The sequence below is a fragment of the Mesocricetus auratus genome, unplaced genomic scaffold, assembly GCF_017639785.1.
Source record: "Mesocricetus auratus isolate SY011 unplaced genomic scaffold, BCM_Maur_2.0 Super-Scaffold_100021, whole genome shotgun sequence".
Taxonomy (NCBI): Eukaryota; Metazoa; Chordata; class Mammalia; order Rodentia; family Cricetidae; genus Mesocricetus; species Mesocricetus auratus.
This window is the reverse complement of record NW_024429202.1, coordinates 37,508,573-37,527,347: the sequence shown is the minus strand read 5'-3', so window position 1 is coordinate 37,527,347 and position 18,775 is coordinate 37,508,573. Positions and strand designations below refer to the sequence as shown.

At 40.1% G+C, this 18,775-nt stretch overlaps 1 protein-coding gene across 1 annotated transcript; it reads left to right on the top strand.

The window, feature by feature from the left end:
* The first annotated feature begins 5,672 nt into the window (after positions 1-5,672).
* LOC121133379 (sperm motility kinase-like) lies at positions 5,673-6,746 on the top strand. The gene has a single exon (XM_040729659.1). The coding sequence runs from the start codon at positions 5,673-5,675 to the stop codon at positions 6,744-6,746; it is 1,074 nt and encodes a 357-aa protein (XP_040585593.1).
* Positions 6,747-18,775: the final 12,029 nt, after the last annotated feature.

The window sequence follows — 18,775 nt, the reverse complement described above, 5'->3', positions numbered from 1 at the left end:
AGAGATGACTATGAAATTAATAAGAGACTCATTTCTGTGGCGACCCTGATATTCTTTTGCATTGTATTTTCTCTATGTTATTTCAATAAATATCCGGTAGTTAATGACAAAAGTACCTTCTTGGTGTCTCTCCTGTACACTCAACGCCACACAAAAACACACACTTGGATGCATGCACCATACATTGTGTTGTCAGAGATTGCCACCTATACAAACATAAAGTACCCGCCATCCACAAAGGACATAATCTGTATCACATTCTATATCAATGAAGCTCTTCCTCTATATACATGTCTGTTTGTTAGTTCTTCCTAGGTATTCCCTTCAGTACTGTCAAAGAAAAACACTGCAACTATTCTCACCTCTCCTTACTTCTCTCACTTACAATACAAACACACACACACAAACACACACACAAACACACACACAGACAAAAGCACACACAGTCACACAAACAACACACACACACAGACAACTGCACACACAGTCACACAAACACACAACACACACACATACAGTCACACACACAGTCACACACATGCACACACAGTCATACACACACACATACATCACACACACACAACACACACAGACACACGCACACACAGTCACACACACACACACACACATCTCACACGGAAACAATGCTAGGTTACAGGACCCATAGGGCGTGCAATCGCTAATAAAGGGAGGACCACATATACTTTAATACTCTTTCCCTGCTAGGTAGGCTCTACTGAAGGAAAACTGCACATTTCCATACAAATTTACATTTCTGTACCTGGTTTATACACAGGGCAGGCTAGATATCAGGTCATGCACCGTATCCATTCTCCTATATCCAAAGAACTACTAAGGCACAATAAGGTAGCTATCAGGACCTCCTCCAAAGCTACAGCCCTCAAAAACAGATGTTCCAGCTCCTGGAGGTCCCACTTACTATAACAAGAATATCCATTTAATTAGCATACAGCATGATGCCTTAATTTTTGTTTCCACAACTGAGATGATACAACATAACTGCGTATAAGGAATTCATTTAATTGGTTGGCTTAAAACACCACACTTTTAATCTAGTATTATCATGCCAATACATAGTAACTTGTGGAGAGACTTTGGCTGAAACAGCTGAGAGTGGGTAAAGAGTAACATATTGATCCTGCACACAAGTGGATGAGGTGTGAGACACGGAGCATGGCTTGAGCACATATGTGACCTAAAACCCACCTCCATCGTAACACTTCCTCTTACAAAACCCTCCTACTCCAACATAGCCGCTTATCTCCAAATCCTTGGATTACTCTAGGCCATCCAGGCTTCATGGGCATATGCTCATGCAATGATCTCTGTTTTCCTTCATTCAGGGATATGCCTCATATTTCAGGCCTCAGTGTCTTTCCTTATTTGGGGAGAGAGATTCCATAATGCACAAGCCCTGTTGTGAACAATAAAGTCAGAACAATATTTCTGAATCTGCCATGTTTTGCTTCTTGATAAAGAATGAACATGGCTCCCTAAATACTGCATATGCCAGGTCCTCCTGACCACCCCTGACTTGGAGATGTGGTGGCTTCAGTCAACCCTGCTTGCCATGAGAGGAGACTCATTCATTGGGATGGGGGAGGGGTGGTGTGGCTCAGCGGTCCTGCAGGATACAAGCATGGAGGTAGACCCTGGCAAGTCTTGGAGAGGCCATCACCAGGGGAAGAAAGGGGGATGGAAACCTGAAACTCACATGGAACATTCCATCAGCCCTCCAATACCTGCTTAGTCACCTGACTCTGGACAAGAGTAAGATATCCCAAATAAGTTCCAGTTGTAGTCTAGCCTTTACCTCCAAAAAAACAAAAAAAAAACCTGCCAGCAGGGCTTTGATGGCTCATGCCTTTAATCCCATCATTCAGCAGGCAGAATCAGGAAGATTTCTGAGAGTGGAGGACAGCCTGATAAAGAGATCAAGTTCCAAGACAGGGTCCAGAACAATACAGAGAAACTCTGTCTAGAAAATGGAAATCAAAACAACCAAACCAAAAGAAAACAAAAAAAACCTAAAGAAAAAGTTAAACTGTCAAGTGGATGTGGTTCCCGCCTTTAATCCCAGCGTTCTAAAGGCAGAAGGAGCCACATCTCTGTGACGTCAAGACATACCTGATTTTCAAATGGATCTCCCAGTTAACCATAGCTGATACATAGAAAATATCTCTCAAAAAACTTTAGAAAATGAAAGAAAGACAGCAAAAGGAAGAGAAAGGAATACCACTTGGAAATCTCTTTGGTCAGAATAATATAGTGTGTCACACACTGCAGTTTTCCAGTGTCAGTAAGGCCTGACAAGAAGATGAAATTCTCATATCTTCCAAATAAATCAGGAATCAGAGAGAGAATGAAGCAGGCTAGACTCCTTAATCTCAAGGACAAGCCAGTGATGGACATCTGCCATTGAGATGGCAATTTTATGTGTCACTTTGACTCCATCTCTAATGAAATATAAAACAGACATTAAGGGCACCCCTGAGAGAGATTATTTTTGAATGATTTCCTGTGGATCCGGAGGAGGTAAATACCGGTATTTTGAGGATGTAGAGTTTTGAAGACACACACCTTTAATCCAGATCTTCATGCAAATAGCCACACCTTATTATGACCACGCCTTCTGCTGGATGACTATATAAGAACAAGGAAGAAGGTAGCTTTTGCTCATTGGCCACTTGCCCTCATCTTGAGAACAAGTCCATTCCTTCGCTGGAATTAGAGTCTATTACTTTGGTGTTACAGCATATATTGAAGATCGGCCAAGAAACCCAGCACTGTGGACTGAGAAACTCCTGGATATTAGACGACAGACTGTAAGTCTTTCCAATAAACAACATTAAGGGGAGTGGTTGAATTATTGTACAAGATACTTTTTGTTTAGAGAAGTCTGACTGATAGTCACCAAGTCTCTACCACATGAATTTCCACACATAGGGCAAACCCCATGCTCAAATGCTCAAGATTGTAGGGGCATTTCTCTTAGGAACTGGCCCAGTGGTTTATTTCAAATTATCTCAGGCATTGCGAGCACTTGGTTTTCAGGAGTTAGTGTTGCTTGGAAATCTGTAGACAGTATGGATGTGGACATGAAAGTCCCTACGAATAAAGTCACTGGTAGACAGCAGCGAACTTCTATGCAACGTTACCTGGCACCTAACAACCCAGCTCTAAAAGGAACAGGCTGTCCGCTGACACATGGATTTTAAGTCTGTTGGATATATGAGTGCAAATAAACACTTCCTCCCTAGAGTTGATTCTAAACTGGGTCTTGATCACACTCACCATGTTAAGGTCAGGGCACTGTAATGGTACAGAAGCTGTGACAACCAAACAAAGTAATAACAATAAAAGTCTGTCAATTTTTGCAAATCCCTGACTGGTTGGTGCATTTGAAATTTCAAGGAGGCATTAAGAATAATGATACATACCAGTTCATTGTGTCTTCTTCCTTTGTAGTTTTTTTTTCCAGACAGGGTTTCTCAGTGTTTCATTAAAGCCTTTCAGGGAACTCCCTCTGTAGACCTGGCTGGCCTCGAACTCACAGAGATTGCCTGCCTCTGAATCCCGAGTGCTGGGATTAAAGGCGTGTGGACCAATACCCGGTTTATATTAGTCCATTTGTATATAGCCGGCTACTGAGCCATGTCCTTAAATATTAGACTCGGTGTTTGATATCTACACAGCATTCTTGAGGTTACAAAGATCCTGATAGAATTGGAGATCTCTAATCAACTGAAACTCAACAGAGTGAAGTTGTTTCCCATTTTCTTGGTTTCCTTTCCTGAGATTTAGGATTGGTGTTTTAGAACCTAAGTATCACATTTTCGTTTGGATTCGATTTTCCTCTATTACAATTTATTAAAGTACATATCACACATGCCCTGTTTGATTATGCTACATCGACGCCTGACTTAGTGTACTTTGATTATATTCTCCTCAGTGTCTCATTCCTTCCAGCATATTTTGTTACTGGTACTATGACATTGACAACATCTCAGCCCCCTTTTTTTCATGACCCAGACAATAAAAACTATATCTGATTTCCTTCTGAGGACATGTTTTGTATCATTTACAAGTGTCTATCTATTTCTAGCTACTTTCAATATAACACTAGAGTTCACTACTCACTGAGCTTAGTGTGGTCTCTTCCCCTGAGTCTCCTTACATGGTCAGCAGATATTCAATTTGTTTACCTTTAAGTATCCTGCTGACCCAAGGGGAGGCCAATTTGATTGTGAATTTTTGGTTCTGTAGTGTGTTCAGAGATGGGTGTGAAATATGAATGATTCTTATTAATGTCTTTTGAATCTGTGTTTATTGAAGAAAGGAGTTTATACTTTATTTGTGTGCTTCTTTCCTTGGGAGCTCAGGGTGATACTGGTATAGGAATCAGGTGGGAGGCATTCCTTATATTTCCCTTTCATGAAGTATTTCCTGTAACCTGGATACTTGTGTTAGTTTCTGGAGCTGCAAGAAAACGCCCTTACGAACAAGACTGTTCAGAAGGAAAGGGTTTGTTCATCTTACACTTCCAAGATCACTGTTCACAACTAAAAAAAGTCAGCACAGGTATGGAACAGAGCAGGTTACTTAAGGGAGGAGCCGATGCAGAGACCATGAAAGAGTGGTGTTACTGTCTCGATCAGTCTGCTTTTGTATAAAACTCAGGAGAATAAAGGACCACTCCCTTTGGGCATGGTCGTCCTCCATTACCTATGAATTGACAAATCACAGCTCATGCTTTTTACAAGCTCCTTTTCCTTTCTCCAAGTATTTTCTATAATCCTGGTGTTTCTCATAAGTTTTCTATTACTGTCAAAAATCACCAGGACCAACAAGAAAGTTCAGAAGAAAAAGGTTTATTCAGCTTACACTTCCACAATCACAGATTGATTCTAAGGAAAGTCAGGGCAGGATGTCAAAGAGAAAAATTCTTTGAGGCAGCAGCTGATACAGATTCCATGGAATCGTGCTCATTATTGACTTCAGGAGTCTATTTTCATGTAGAACCCAGGCTCTAAAGTCCAAGCATGTAGAATAGGCTGAGTGCTGCCCTTTGGTTCCTATTTGAGAAATCACCTAACAGCTGTATGTCAGATTGTCAAATGAATGCCTCCAGTACTGTCTTCAGGGCATCCAAGAAGCCTGGGCTCTTCTTGGTTTTGGAGAAAGTTTGCTTCTAACCATATTTGGTGCTTATGTCTCTGTAGTATAAGTGCTTTTTTTATGTGTGACTTCAATTTTCACAAATACATAGAAATGTTGTTTAGGACCTAACCATGCTTTTCTCACTATTTAAATTGTATCTTGTGTCTCTTGATCACTTTGGGCCAGGGATTTTCATTTTGATGAGGTCTTCATATCGTTGCCTTAATCCCAGTATTATCCTTTCTATGCACAAAGTAGTGATTCCAAATTTGATGTTTACAGTAGTGTCTCATCTCCTTCTTTGTCATTGGGTCTTCTAGTATTTGGATGTCATTGAATGACATCAATAGTATCTTTGGGTTATCTCTATGTGTCATGGTACAAAATTCATAGGAGTAACCTCCATGCTAAATTTGCTTTAATTTTTATTTGCAGCATTTTTTTGCTGGCGTGATTCCCATCAAAATAGCATTCGACACTGAGAAATCATCATGGACGGCCACTTTGAGGAGGACATCTTTGAAAACGATTTCATAATCTCAACATCTCTAGGCTTTGGATCATTTGGGGAGGTGAAGCTGGCCTGCCACCTTCCCACAAATACACAGGTTGCAGTCAAGGTGCTTGAGAAAAATCACAATGCTGTCTCTGGCATCCAGTCTGAAGTACAGATCCTTCAATCTTTGGAACACAGAAACATAGTTCGATTTTTTCACATCATTGATACACAGAAAATGTCTTATGTGTTCATGGAGTATGTTCCAGGAAGGGATCTGCAGATGCTCCTCAAGAACATAGGGTACTTAAAGGAGGAGGACGCTAGATCAATATTCCAACAGGTCGTGTCAGCAGTGCATTTTCTGCACAAAAGACGTATTGCCCATCGTGACATTAAATTGGAGAATATCCTCGTTGACGGATGTGGAAACATCAAGCTTTGTGATTTTGGATTGGCAATTCAGCTCAAAGAGGGGCAGATGTTGAAGAAGGTCTGTGGATCCTTGCTCTATGTGGCTCCCGAGATCTTAGCAAGGAAACCATACGATGGTCTAGCTGGTGACATGTGGAGCTTGGGAGTTGTCCTATATGTACTGGTCACAGGACAATATCCATATTTTGAAACAACAGCTCATGCTTTGTACAGGCTCATCACAAACACAAAATTGGCCATTCCTTTCCACCTGTCACAAGCCTGTCATTTCATCATTGCACAATTACTCCAGGTCTCCACCCAGCACAGGATGACAATTTCTCAGCTTCTGCAAAGAAAATGGCTGGGCCAAATTGAAGAGCTTGTACACCCTGCAAGTAAAGAAACCCTTCTCAGGGTCCTTGACACTATGACTAGTCTAGGCTATCCTCGTGGAGAGATTGTGTCATCCCTGATACACAGACAACCAAATAGAGTCACAGCTACTTTCAATATTCTGAAACACAAACTGAGCTGTGAGGACAGTCATCATCAAAATGAGAAGCCCTGGTTCATCCACAGACCTGTCCATGCCCTTCCCCCACTTCTCCCCTTGAAGAGGAGAGCCAGTGAACCAGCCTTTCTGGCATTTTAGCAGGTGGGAAGTTTCCTCTCAGGAGGTTTGTATGAATGGATGAGGAAAGAGATACTGAAGCTCTAACATGGCCATTAAATTCTACCGCCTTGGTCTGAAGCCCATGTCGGATGCAATAATCCCAGAAGGAAGTGTCCTGATGGTTAATGTCATCAAGAGTGCCGCTGGGGACATTAATGTCACCATGAATACTGTGGACTGACTGCCATGTGATTTCTCCTCATGTGAATCAGCCCTGGATAGAGCACAAAACGTGTTTTTGAACTTGGACTTCCCCACAGAGAAACCAACCATGGGGCCAACATGCCCCATACTTAGTGTTAATTTGGAACCACAACCTCTGGATACAGGCCATTCAAGGCCTGGACGCTCATGAGTAAGCCAATTCCTGACACAATGATGGTTCTCTTATATGCTCCTGAAGCTCTGCTTGGTGAGTGATGGAAAGAGATAACTGTGAAATAAATAAGAGACTCATTTTCTGTGGTTATCGTGATATTCTCTTTCATTGTATTGTGTCTATGTTATTTCAATAAATATCCGGTTGTTAATGAAAAAATACCTTCTTGGTGTCCTCCTGTATAGTCAAAGCCACACCAAAACACACACTTGGATGAGTGGGGCATACATTGTGTTGTCAGAGATATCCACCTATACAAACATAAAGTACCCGCCTTCCACAAAGGACATTATCTGTATCACATTCTATTCCAGTGAAGCTCTTCCTATATATACATGTCTATTTGTTGGTCTTCCAAGGTATTCCCTTCAGTACTGTCAAACAAAACACTTCATCTCTTCTCTCCTCTCCTTACTTCTGTCACCTAATCTACAAACACACAGAAATACACACACACACATACATACACACACAAATGCACACACAGTCACACACATGCACATACTGTCACATACACACCCAACACACACAGACAAACATACACATAGTCACACACACACACACACACACACATACACACACATACATATCTCACCCAGAACAATGCTAGGTTACAGGATCCATAGGGTATTCATGCCTAATAAAGAGAGGACCATATATACTTTAGTATTCTTTCCCTGCTAGGTAGGCTCTACTGAATGAAAACTGCACATTTCCATACAAATTTACATTTCTGTACCTGGTATTTACACAGGGCAGGCTAGGTTTCAGGTCATGCACAGTATCCATTCTCCCACATCCAAAGAACTACTAATACTCAATAAGGTAGTTATCAGGTCCTTCTCAATAGCTACAGCCCTCAAAAACAGATGTTCCTGCTCCTGGTTGGTACCACATAAACTATAACAAGATTATACAATAAAAATGCTAATTAACATACCGCATGATTCCTTAATTATTGTTTCTACAGCTGAGATGATACAGCATAACTGCTTATGATGGAATTCATTTAATTGCTTGGCTTACAACACCCCACTTTTAATCTAGTATTATCATGCCAATACATGGTAACATATGGAGAGACTTGGGCTGAAACAGCTGAGAGTTGGTAAAGAGTTACATATTGATCCTGCACACAACTGGAAGAGTTGTGAGATACTGGGCATGGATTGAGCACATATTTGATCTACAAACCCACCTCCATAGTAACACTTCCTCCTACAAGATTCTCCTATTCCAACATAGCCACTTACCTGCAAATCCTTGGATTATTCTAGGCAATCCAGGCTTCATGGACATATGCTCATGCAATGATCTCTGTATTCCTTCATTCAGGGATATGCCTCATATTACAGGCCTCAGAGTCTTTCCTTATTTGTGGAGAGAGATTCCATAATGCACTTCTACTGTTGTGAACAATAAAATCAGAACAATATTTCTGAATCTGCAATATTTTGCTGCTTGATAAGGATTAAACATGGCTCCCTTGTTTAATATATATTCAAAACCTTTCTGATTTCCATGGATAACTTTACCACCTGTAATTGACTGTTCTGTATCTGGCACTGCAGATACATCTTGTATTTAGGTCTGTTCTTCTGTGTATATATTTATCTTGTTTGTTGAATAAAGCAGTGTGGACAAAAAGGTAATCAAGACAGGTGAGACTAGGTGTGGAGAAGGATTATGGGAAATGTAAGAGTAGTCGCTATGTGATCCAAGTAGAAAGTGTCATAGAACCCGAAATGAGTGAATAAGCAGGGACAAGCACGAAATAGTCATCATGTAGACTCCATTGCAATATGGGGCCCACCTTTTCTCCAGTAAGATAAGTACATGGATTATCAACTTATGGGTGAATAATTAAAACTGAGCAAGCCAATGAGAATCCCAAGTTGTCAACCAAGAGCTTATAAATAATACAGTGTCTTGTGTGTTTCTTTGGGGGCTCTGATGATGCTGCAGAAGCAGGCATGAATCTTCTTACAAAATGGGGCCCTCAATGTGCTGCACAAATATCCATGACAAATGCTTAAAAGGATTTTAGAAACAAAATATAGACATGCATGGCTTCCTGAGAGAAGCATTTTTCTCAAGTGTTCTAAGTTTTGCTAGATAAAAGCAGAGATTTCATGACTCCTAAGAGTGGTTTTCTGCCTCAGCAAAAGCAGAAAAAAATTACAAGCATAATTGAAGGGGCCCTACTAACACCTGAATGTTGTATAAAAGCAGCTGTCTGTGACAGTGACCATATGTTGAAACCAGCATCATTAGGCTTGATGGCAGAATCCAAAACAAGAATCAACATTCAATGGTCATTAATATCACTCAATATCAATTGTCTTAACTCACCTGTAAAATGGAGAAGGCTAACAAAATGAATACAAAGACAAAATCCTTCCTTCTGCTGCATACCAGTAACATATCTCAACTTCAAAGACAGGTGTTACCTCAGAGTTAAGGTCTGGGAAAATATTTTCCAATCAAATAGACCTAAGAAGCAAGAGGATACAACTATCTAACAAGTTAGACTTCAAACTAAAGTTATTCAAAAGAGGTGAAGAAGGTCATTTCATATACATCACAGCAAAAATCCATCAGGATGAAGACTCAATTCTAAACATCTATGCTCCAAAAAAAGGCATGCACATTGATAAAAGAAACATTACTAATATTGAAATCACATGTTAAAAGCCACACAGTTTCAGTGGGAGACATCAACACCCCTCTCACCACTGGACAGGACCACCAGACAGACTTTTTTATTTTTATTTTTATTTTTAAATTTAAATTTAAATTAGAAACAAGGTTTCTTCACATGTCAATTCAAGGTCCCTCTTCCTTTCCCTCCCTTACTCCCACACCTTCCCACCAACCCCTCCAATATCCCACCATTTTGCCAGGGAGGGTGAGGCCCTCCGTGGTGGTGTCCATATTCTGTCATTTTATCCAGGGCAGGGACTAGACCCTCTCCTAAGAGTCCAGGGTGAGAGTGCATCTCACATTGTTGGATGGGTTCTCAAAGTCCATTTGTATACCCGTGATAAATACTGATCTACTACCCAAGGCTCAATAGATTACCTAGGCCTCCTCCCTGACACCCACATTCAGGGGGTCTTGATCAATCCCATGGTGGATTCCCAGGCATCAGTATGGGATTCAAGAGCTAACCCTTGTTAGGTCAGCTGTTTCTGGGAGTTAAACCAGCCTTGTCTTAGCCCCTTTGCTCGTTAGTCCTCCCACTCTGTTAGAACTGCAAATCAAAATAAATATGAGATACAATCTCAATCATGTCAGAATGGCAAAAATCAAAAACACCAATGACAGATTATGCTGGAGGGGATGTGGAGAAAGAGGGACACTCCTCCACTGCTGGTGGGAGTGCTAACAAGTACAGTCATTATGGAAATCAGTAAGGAGATTCCCCAGGAAAATGGGAATTATCTACCACAACACCCAGAAATTCGACTATTCCTCAGCTCCCAGGACATATGAAGCAATTGCCTGAAAATGAAGATCAGTTAATGCGTTCCCTCTAAGCTATCTATGGTAGAGAATGAAAAGATAAAGCAGATACCTGAGGTTGCAAGGAGTTATTCTTACAGCATGTCTTTCTGTCCAACACTTCCTACTTGAGTTTTTCACAGTAGATGAAATTGGAAATACAGACTTCTTTAATCCTCACTTTTGTATTTCCTTAAAGTAGGAAGATGTATAGGCAGTGCAATGGGCAGTAATCTTGGGGGGAATGGAGCAATCCATGCTAATGCAGTACCATCCTGTTTTAGCATATGAATTTTTACTATGTGAGTACTCTTTTCATACTGAAGCACAGATAGAAGACTGTGGCTTGGTAATGAAGTGAAAATTTTCTACTGTTTCCCCAGATTCTCACCTATAACACTGACAAAACTTTTAAATGTATTTAACTAATGCTTTTGTTTGTGTTGAATTTCTTGTGTACATTAAACATGTCCAATGTCTCAATATTGATTCATCATGTTAACGAGGATCATCAAATGAGTCGTAGTTTTTTAGTTCCTTTATTGTGTTGCTGATATGTGATAGAATTTTAGTTCCTTGCATGAAATGTACTTTGCTACTGGACAGGTTCCTCAGCATGTGGTCCTCTTTGGGAGACCCTGTGTTAAGAACACAGCACCCATGTTGTGAGGCTCATTCATAACTTCAACCCAAGATGTGTGGTTTCTGACAAACTCTTATCTCAGATTTCACCTATATATACAGTAAAAGTATTCTTTTTCACACACATGAAAATAGGAACAATTTTTAAAAAGTATTTATGACTTATGAAGCAATTAGAACTTTAGTTTTATAATACAAGTCATACAAATTTTCTTTTAAAATCTGATTTTTGTTTTGAAAAGTTTGCATTAACTTGACTAATTAAGAAACAGAATTGCATGTAATTAATTACAGGAAACAAAATAGTTTCATTTTGATTCCAAAACATATTTCCTTTTGAGTAAAAAAATGAAATCATTTTATTAGTTAAATCTACAATCTTCAACGTTGAAACACCAGTGTTATTTCATGTTTCTCAAATTTTGGAAGAAGGGCCACACAAACACAACATTTTCCATTGAAAAAGCAGAATACTAGAAATGCACAGTATGTTATCTGACCTAGGATTTATTTTTATTGCTATTTTATTAGAGTCTTCTACTTCATGTTCATGGTATGTAACCTTCCAGGTAAGTATTCTAGACACTCCACACCAACAAGACACCAACATTGCAATGCAAATGAAGCAGAAGAGAATAACCTTAAAACCACCTTCATAAAAATGATAGAGGCCCTAAAATAGGATATAGGAAATTCCCTTAAAGAATGGGATGAAAAAACAAACCAAAAAATGCAAGAAATGGAAGAAAAAAGTCCAAAAAATGCAACAAATGGAAGAAAAAACAAAACAAAAAAGGCAGGAAATGGAAGAAGAAACAAACCAAAAAATGCAAGAAATGGAAGAAGAAACAAACCAAAAAATGCAAGAAATGGAAAATAAAGCAAACCAAAAAATTCATAAAATGCAACAAATGGATGAAAAGATAAACTAAAAATTGAAAGAAACAATGCAAACAGTGAAAGGATTGAAAACTGAAATAGAGACAATAAAAAATACAATCTGAAGAAAGGATGGAAATAGAAAAGCTGGGCAAATGGTCAGGTACTACCGATACAAGCATTACCAACAGAATAGAAGAGATGTAAGAGAGAATCTCCGTTTTTGAAGATACACTAGGAGAAATGGATTCATCAACCAAATAAAATCTTAAGTCCAACAAATCCTTAACACAAAACATTCAGGAAATATGGGACACCATAAAAAGACCAAACATAAGAATAACAGGTATAGAAGAAGTAGAAGAAAACCACCTCAAATGGGCAGAAATGATATACAACAAAATCATAGAATAAATCTTTCCCAGCCTTAAGAAAGACATGCCAATGAAGGTACAAAAAGCTTACTGAACACCAAATAATGTGGATCACAAAAAGTCCCCTTGCCACATAATAATCAAGACCCCAAATATACAGATTAAAGAAAGAATATTAAGAGCCGCTAAGGAAAAAGGCCAATTAACATATAAAGGCAAGCCTGTCAGAATTACACCTGACTTCTCCATGGAAACTCTGAAAGCCAGAAGGTCCTGGATAGATATTCTACCAACACTAAGAGACCATGGATGCCAGCCCAGACTACTATACATGGCAAAGCTCTCAATCACTAGAGATGGAGAAAAGAAGACATTCCATGACAAAACTAGATTCAAGCAATACATATCCACGAACCCAAAACTACAGAAAGTTTTGTAAGGAAAACTCCAACCCAAGGAAGTTAACTACAACCAGAAAAACATAGGCATTAGAGAATCTCCCTCTACCAACAGTCAAAAGAACAAAGGGGTGAAATTCCACACATAATTCCACCATCAACAACCATTCCAAATCAAAGAAGAATGAGCAATCAATGGTGATTAATACACCTCAACATTAATGGCCTTGACTCAGACATAAAAACACACAGACTAGTAGAATGGATTGGATGACAGAACCCATCCTTCTGCTGCAAACAAAAAATACACCTCACCCTCAAAGACAGACATTACCTGAGAGTTACAGGTTGGGAAAAAATTTTCCAATCAAATGGACCCAAGAAACAAGCAGGGGTAGCAGTCTGAATATCTGACAAATTAGACTTTCAAATAAAATCAATCAAAAGGGATGAAGGAGGTCATTACTTACTCATCACAGGTGTAATCCACAAAGATGAAATGAATATCCTGAACATCTATGCCCCAAATACAAAGGCCTCCACATTCGTAAAACAATCATTACTAAAACTGAAATCACGTTTAAAGCCCCACACAATTATAGTGGGGGATTTCAACACACCACTCTCACCACTATATAGGAATACCAGACAGAATCTCAACAAAGAAGCAAAGTAATGACCCAACTGGGATTAACAAACATCTATAGAACATTTCATCCACATAAAAAAGAATATACCTTCTTCTCACCACCACATGGAACCTTCTCAAAAATCGACCACATACTTGGCAACATATCAAATCTCAGCAGCTTTTAAAAAAATGGAATACCTCCATGCATCTTATCAGAACACGATGCTTTCAAATTAGAATTCAACAACACAAATTGCAGAAGACCTACAAACTCATGGAAATTGAATATTGCACAAATTCACCAATCCTAGAATTCAATGAGAATGAAGACACAACATATCCAAACCTATGGGACACATTGAAAGCAGTGCTACCGGGGAAGTTCATAGCACTAAGCACCCACATTAAGAAACTGGAGAATAGTTATACTAGAGAATTAACACACAGCTGAAAGCTCTAGAATACAAAGAGGAAAACTCCCCCAGGAGGAGTAGATGCCAGGAAATAATCAAATTGAGGGCTGAAATCAATAAAGTAGAAACTAAGAAAACAATACAAAGAATCAATGCAACGGAGAGTTGGTTCTTTGAGAAAATCAACAAGATAGACAAACCTTTGTCCAAACTTACCAAACAGCAAGGTGTGAACATGCAAATTAACCAAATCAGAAATAAAAAGGGGGACATAACAACGGACTGTGAGGAAATTCAGAGAATCTTCAGGTCATACTTTGAAAACCTGCACTCCACAAAATTAAAAAATGTAAAGGAAATGGATGACTTCTTGTAAATCTATCACTTGCCAAAATTAAATCAAGAACAGATAAGCAATTTAAATAGACCTAGAACCCCTATGGAAATAGAAGCAGTCATCAAAAGTCTCCCACTCAAAAAAAACCACAGGTCCAGATGGCCTCAGTGCAGAATTCTACCAGTAATTCAAAGAACAGCTTATACCAATTCTTCTCAAAGTATTCCACACAATAGACACAGAAGGGTCTTTGCCAAACTCTTCCTATGAGGCTTCAATTACTTTGATCCACAAGCCACACAAAGACACAACTAAGAAAGAGAACTTCAGACCAATATCCCTCATGAACATTGATGCAAAAATACTCAACAAATACTAGCAAATCGGATCCAAGAAAACATCAAAACAATCATTCACCAGGATCAAGTAGGTTTCATCCCAGGGATGCAGGGATACTTCAACATATGAAAACCCTTCAATGTAATCAACCATATAAACAAGCTGAAAAACAAAAATCACATGATCATCTCACTTGATGCTGAAAAATCCTTTGACAAAATCCTAAACCCCTTCATGATAAAGGTCTTGGAGAGATCTGGGAGAAAAGGAACATACTTAAACATAATAAAAGCTATATACAGCAAACCAACAGCCAAAATCAAACTAAATGGACAGAAACTCAATGCAATTCCTCTAAAATCAGGAACAAGTCAAGGCTGCCCACTCTCTCCATACCTTTTCAACATTGTACTTGAAGTTCTAGCCAGAGCCATATAACAACAAAAGGGGATCAAGGGGATACTAATGGGTGAAAGACCCTGGCCCAGTCTAAACAGGCAGCTGAGGCTTATGGAAAATTCCGTTTCCTCCACAGCTGAATAGTCATAGCTATCAGAAGGGAGCTCAGCTCAAGGTCCCCACAGCTGAATAGTCATAGCTATCAGAAGGGAGCTCAGCTCAAGGTCCCCACAGCTGAATAGTCATTGCTATCAGAAGGGAGCTCTGCCCAGGGACACAGGCTGCTGGGTGTCTGTGAGCGACCACAGAGACCAATTGTTCCTCAGATAGGGCCAAGGCCGAAACTTGAGTTCCAAGAAAAACCTCTATTTGCCCGCGCTCTGAGCCCTAGCCTCATTTAAATTGCCCAATCAGGGTCCTGTTACTAGGCTTCTCGCTTCTGTACTGCGCTTTTTGCTATAAAAGAACCCCTGAGTCCCCAGCTCGGTGCGCTCAGTTCCCCGAGACTGAGACGCCCGGGTACCCGTGTGTTATCAATAAAGCCTCTTGCTGTTGCATCCAAGCTCGTGGTCTCGTTGTTCCTTGGGTTCGGGTCTCCCTTCCGTGAAAGTATCCCTACTTTGGGAAGGAAGAGGTCAAACTGTCACTATTTGCAGATGATAAGATAGTTTACAAATATGACCCAAAGAACTCTACTAGGGAACTCTTACAGCTGACAAACACCTTCAGCAAAGTGGCAGGAAACAAGATGAACTCAAGAAAATCAGTAGCCCTACTATATACAGATTGTAAAATGGCTAAGAAAGAAATCAGAGAAACATAACCCTTTACAATTGCCACAAACAACATAAGATAACTTGGAGTAAAGCTAAGCAAACAATTGAAAGACCTGTATCGCAAGAACATTGAATCTTTTTTTTCTATATCAAGCCTTTATTGTGATAGTAATAACTGTTTGCACTAGATAAATTAGAAAACACAGATAAAGCTGGATTTCTTTTCTACAGCTTTGTCTTGATCCATATACGGATAACAATGTTAGGTAAACACTGGTGTATACCTCAGAATGGAGGAAATTATAACGACTGTTTGCCTGAGTCTTCACCTTACACTTATGGATGCCTTTCCTTTGTGAGACACGAGAAGAAAAGGATTTCAGTGTTCTCACACAGATCTCAATGGTCCATCTCAGGAAAATTAAGCATATAGGTTTATCTAAGAATTATGAGGGAATCTTCTTTTCTTATTTGTTAGAAACAAGATTGTTTCACATGTCAATCCCAGTTCCCTCTTCCTCCCCTCCTCCTCCACCCTCCCCACCAGGGCCCCCAGTCCCTCATCCAATCTCCACTCCGATCCCCAGGGAGGGTGAGGCCCTCCATGGTATGAGGGAATCTTGATGCCAGGATCAGCATCCCTAATTGTCCCATTTGGTTCCTTAGGGAACCTGATACCTCCAAGCTTTGTGGGGTTTTTGCTTTTGCTGTTATCTATAATAAATAAAAATCTCTATCTTACAGGGCTGTAAGATTATTTAAACTACTGAATCATTATTTTTTTCCAGTTTAAATTTAGGTAAGAAACGAGGTTGCTTCACAAGTCAGTTCCAGGTCCCTCTCCCATTCCCTCCCGTCCTCCCGTACCATCCCCCCATCCCCCCACCCCGTTATCCCCTCATTCCCCCAGGGAGGGTGAGGCCTTCCATGGGGGTGTCCATAGTCTGTCATTTCATATAGGGCAGGGCCTAGACCCTTCCCCAAGAGTTCAGGGTGAGAGTGCACCTCACATTGTTCTATGGGAGTCCAAAGTCCGTGTGTATACTTAAAGAAAGAAATTAAAGAAGCACTCAGAAAACGGAAGGATCTCCCATGCTCTTGGATAGGCAGGAACAATGCAATAAAAATGGAAATCCTGCCACAAGCAATCTACATATTCAATGCAATCCCCATTAAAATCATAGCACAATTCTTCACAGACCTTGAAGGAACAATAATCAATTTTGTGTAGAAAGGAAAAGACCCAGGATAGCCAAAACAATTCTGTTCAACAAGGCAACACCCAGAAGCATCACCATCCCTGACTTCAAGCTCTATTATAAAGTTTAGTCCTGAAAACAGCTTGGTATTGACACAAAAACTGACAGGTAGACCAATGCAATCGAATTGATAACCCTGAGATTAACCCACATACGTATGAATATCTGATCTTTGACAAAGAAGCTAAAAATATACAATGGAATAAAGAAAGCATCTTCAACAAATGGTGCTGGCATAACTGGAGGCTGGCATGTAGTAGAATGCTGATCGACCCATGTTTATCGACATGCACCAAACTTAAGTCCAAATGGATCAAAGACCTCAACATAAATCCAGCCACACTGAACCTCTTAGAAAAATAAGTGAGTGGTACCCTTGAACGTATTGGTACAGGAGACAGCTTCCTGAACATAACACAATTAGCACAGACAGTGAGATCAACTATTAATAAATGGGACCTCCTGAAACTGAGAAGCTTCTGTAAGGCAAAGGACACAGTCAGCAACACAAAAAGGCAGCCCACGGAGTGGGAAAAATATTCACTAATCCCACATCTGACAGAGAGTTGATCTCCAAAATTTATAAAGAACTCAAGAAGCAAGTCTCCAAAACACCAATGGATACAATTAAAAAGTGGGCTGCAGAACTAAATAGAGAATTTTCAATAGAGGAGTCTAAAATGGCTGAGAGGCACTTGAGATAGTGCTCAATATCCTTAGCCATCCCGGAAATGCAAATCAAAACAACTCAGATACCATCTCACTCCTGTCAGAATGGCTAAAATCAAAAATACCAAGGACAATTTATGCTGGAGAGCATGTGGTAAAAGGTGAACACTCCTCCATTGCTGGTGGGAGTGCTAACTTATTTAGCCACTTTGGAAATCAGTATGCAGTTTCCTCAGAAAAATGGGAATAAACCTACCACAAGACCCAGCAACTCCACTCTTAGGCATATATCCAAAAGATGCCCATTCATACAACAAGGATGTCTGTTCCACTACGTTCATAGCAGCATTATTTGTAATAGCCAGAACTTGGAAGCAACCTAGATGCCCCTCAGTCGAAGAGTGGATAGAGAAAATGTGGTACATTTACACAATGGAGTACTATTCAGCAGAAAAAACAATGGAATCCTAAGATTTGCAGGCAAATGGATGACACTAGAAGAAACCATCCTGAGTGAGGTAACACAGTCACAAAAAGAGAAACATGGCATGTACTCTCTCATATAGCATTTAGACATAGATCTGGGTAGTACCAGCCTACAATCCCATGGCAAGATAATCTGGGAAACAGAACCTTCATTCAGTAGCTGATGGCAGAAGAGGCAGACTCCCATGGCTATGCACCGAGCTGAAATCAAAAAAGTCAGTAACAGAGAGTGAGGACTGATGACCAAGGGGATTAAGACTGGGCTGGTTTAGCCCCCAGAAACAGCTGACCTGACAAGGGTTAACTCTGGAATCCCAGGATTGATGCCTGGGAATCCAGTATGGGACTGAGCAAGACACCCTGAATGGGGATGTCATTGAGGAGGCCTAGGTAATCTATTGAGCCTTGGGCAGTAGATTAGTATTTATCCCAAGTATACACATGGACTTTGAACTCCCATCCAACAATGTGACATGCACTCTCACCCTGAACTCTTGGGGGAAGGTCTAGGCCCTTCCATGGA

What these genes read in the sequence shown, in the direction of transcription:
- LOC121133379 (XM_040729659.1), top strand. Translation starts at nt 5,673, where the DNA reads ATGGACGGCCACTTTGAGGAGGACATCTTTGAAAACGATTTCATAATC.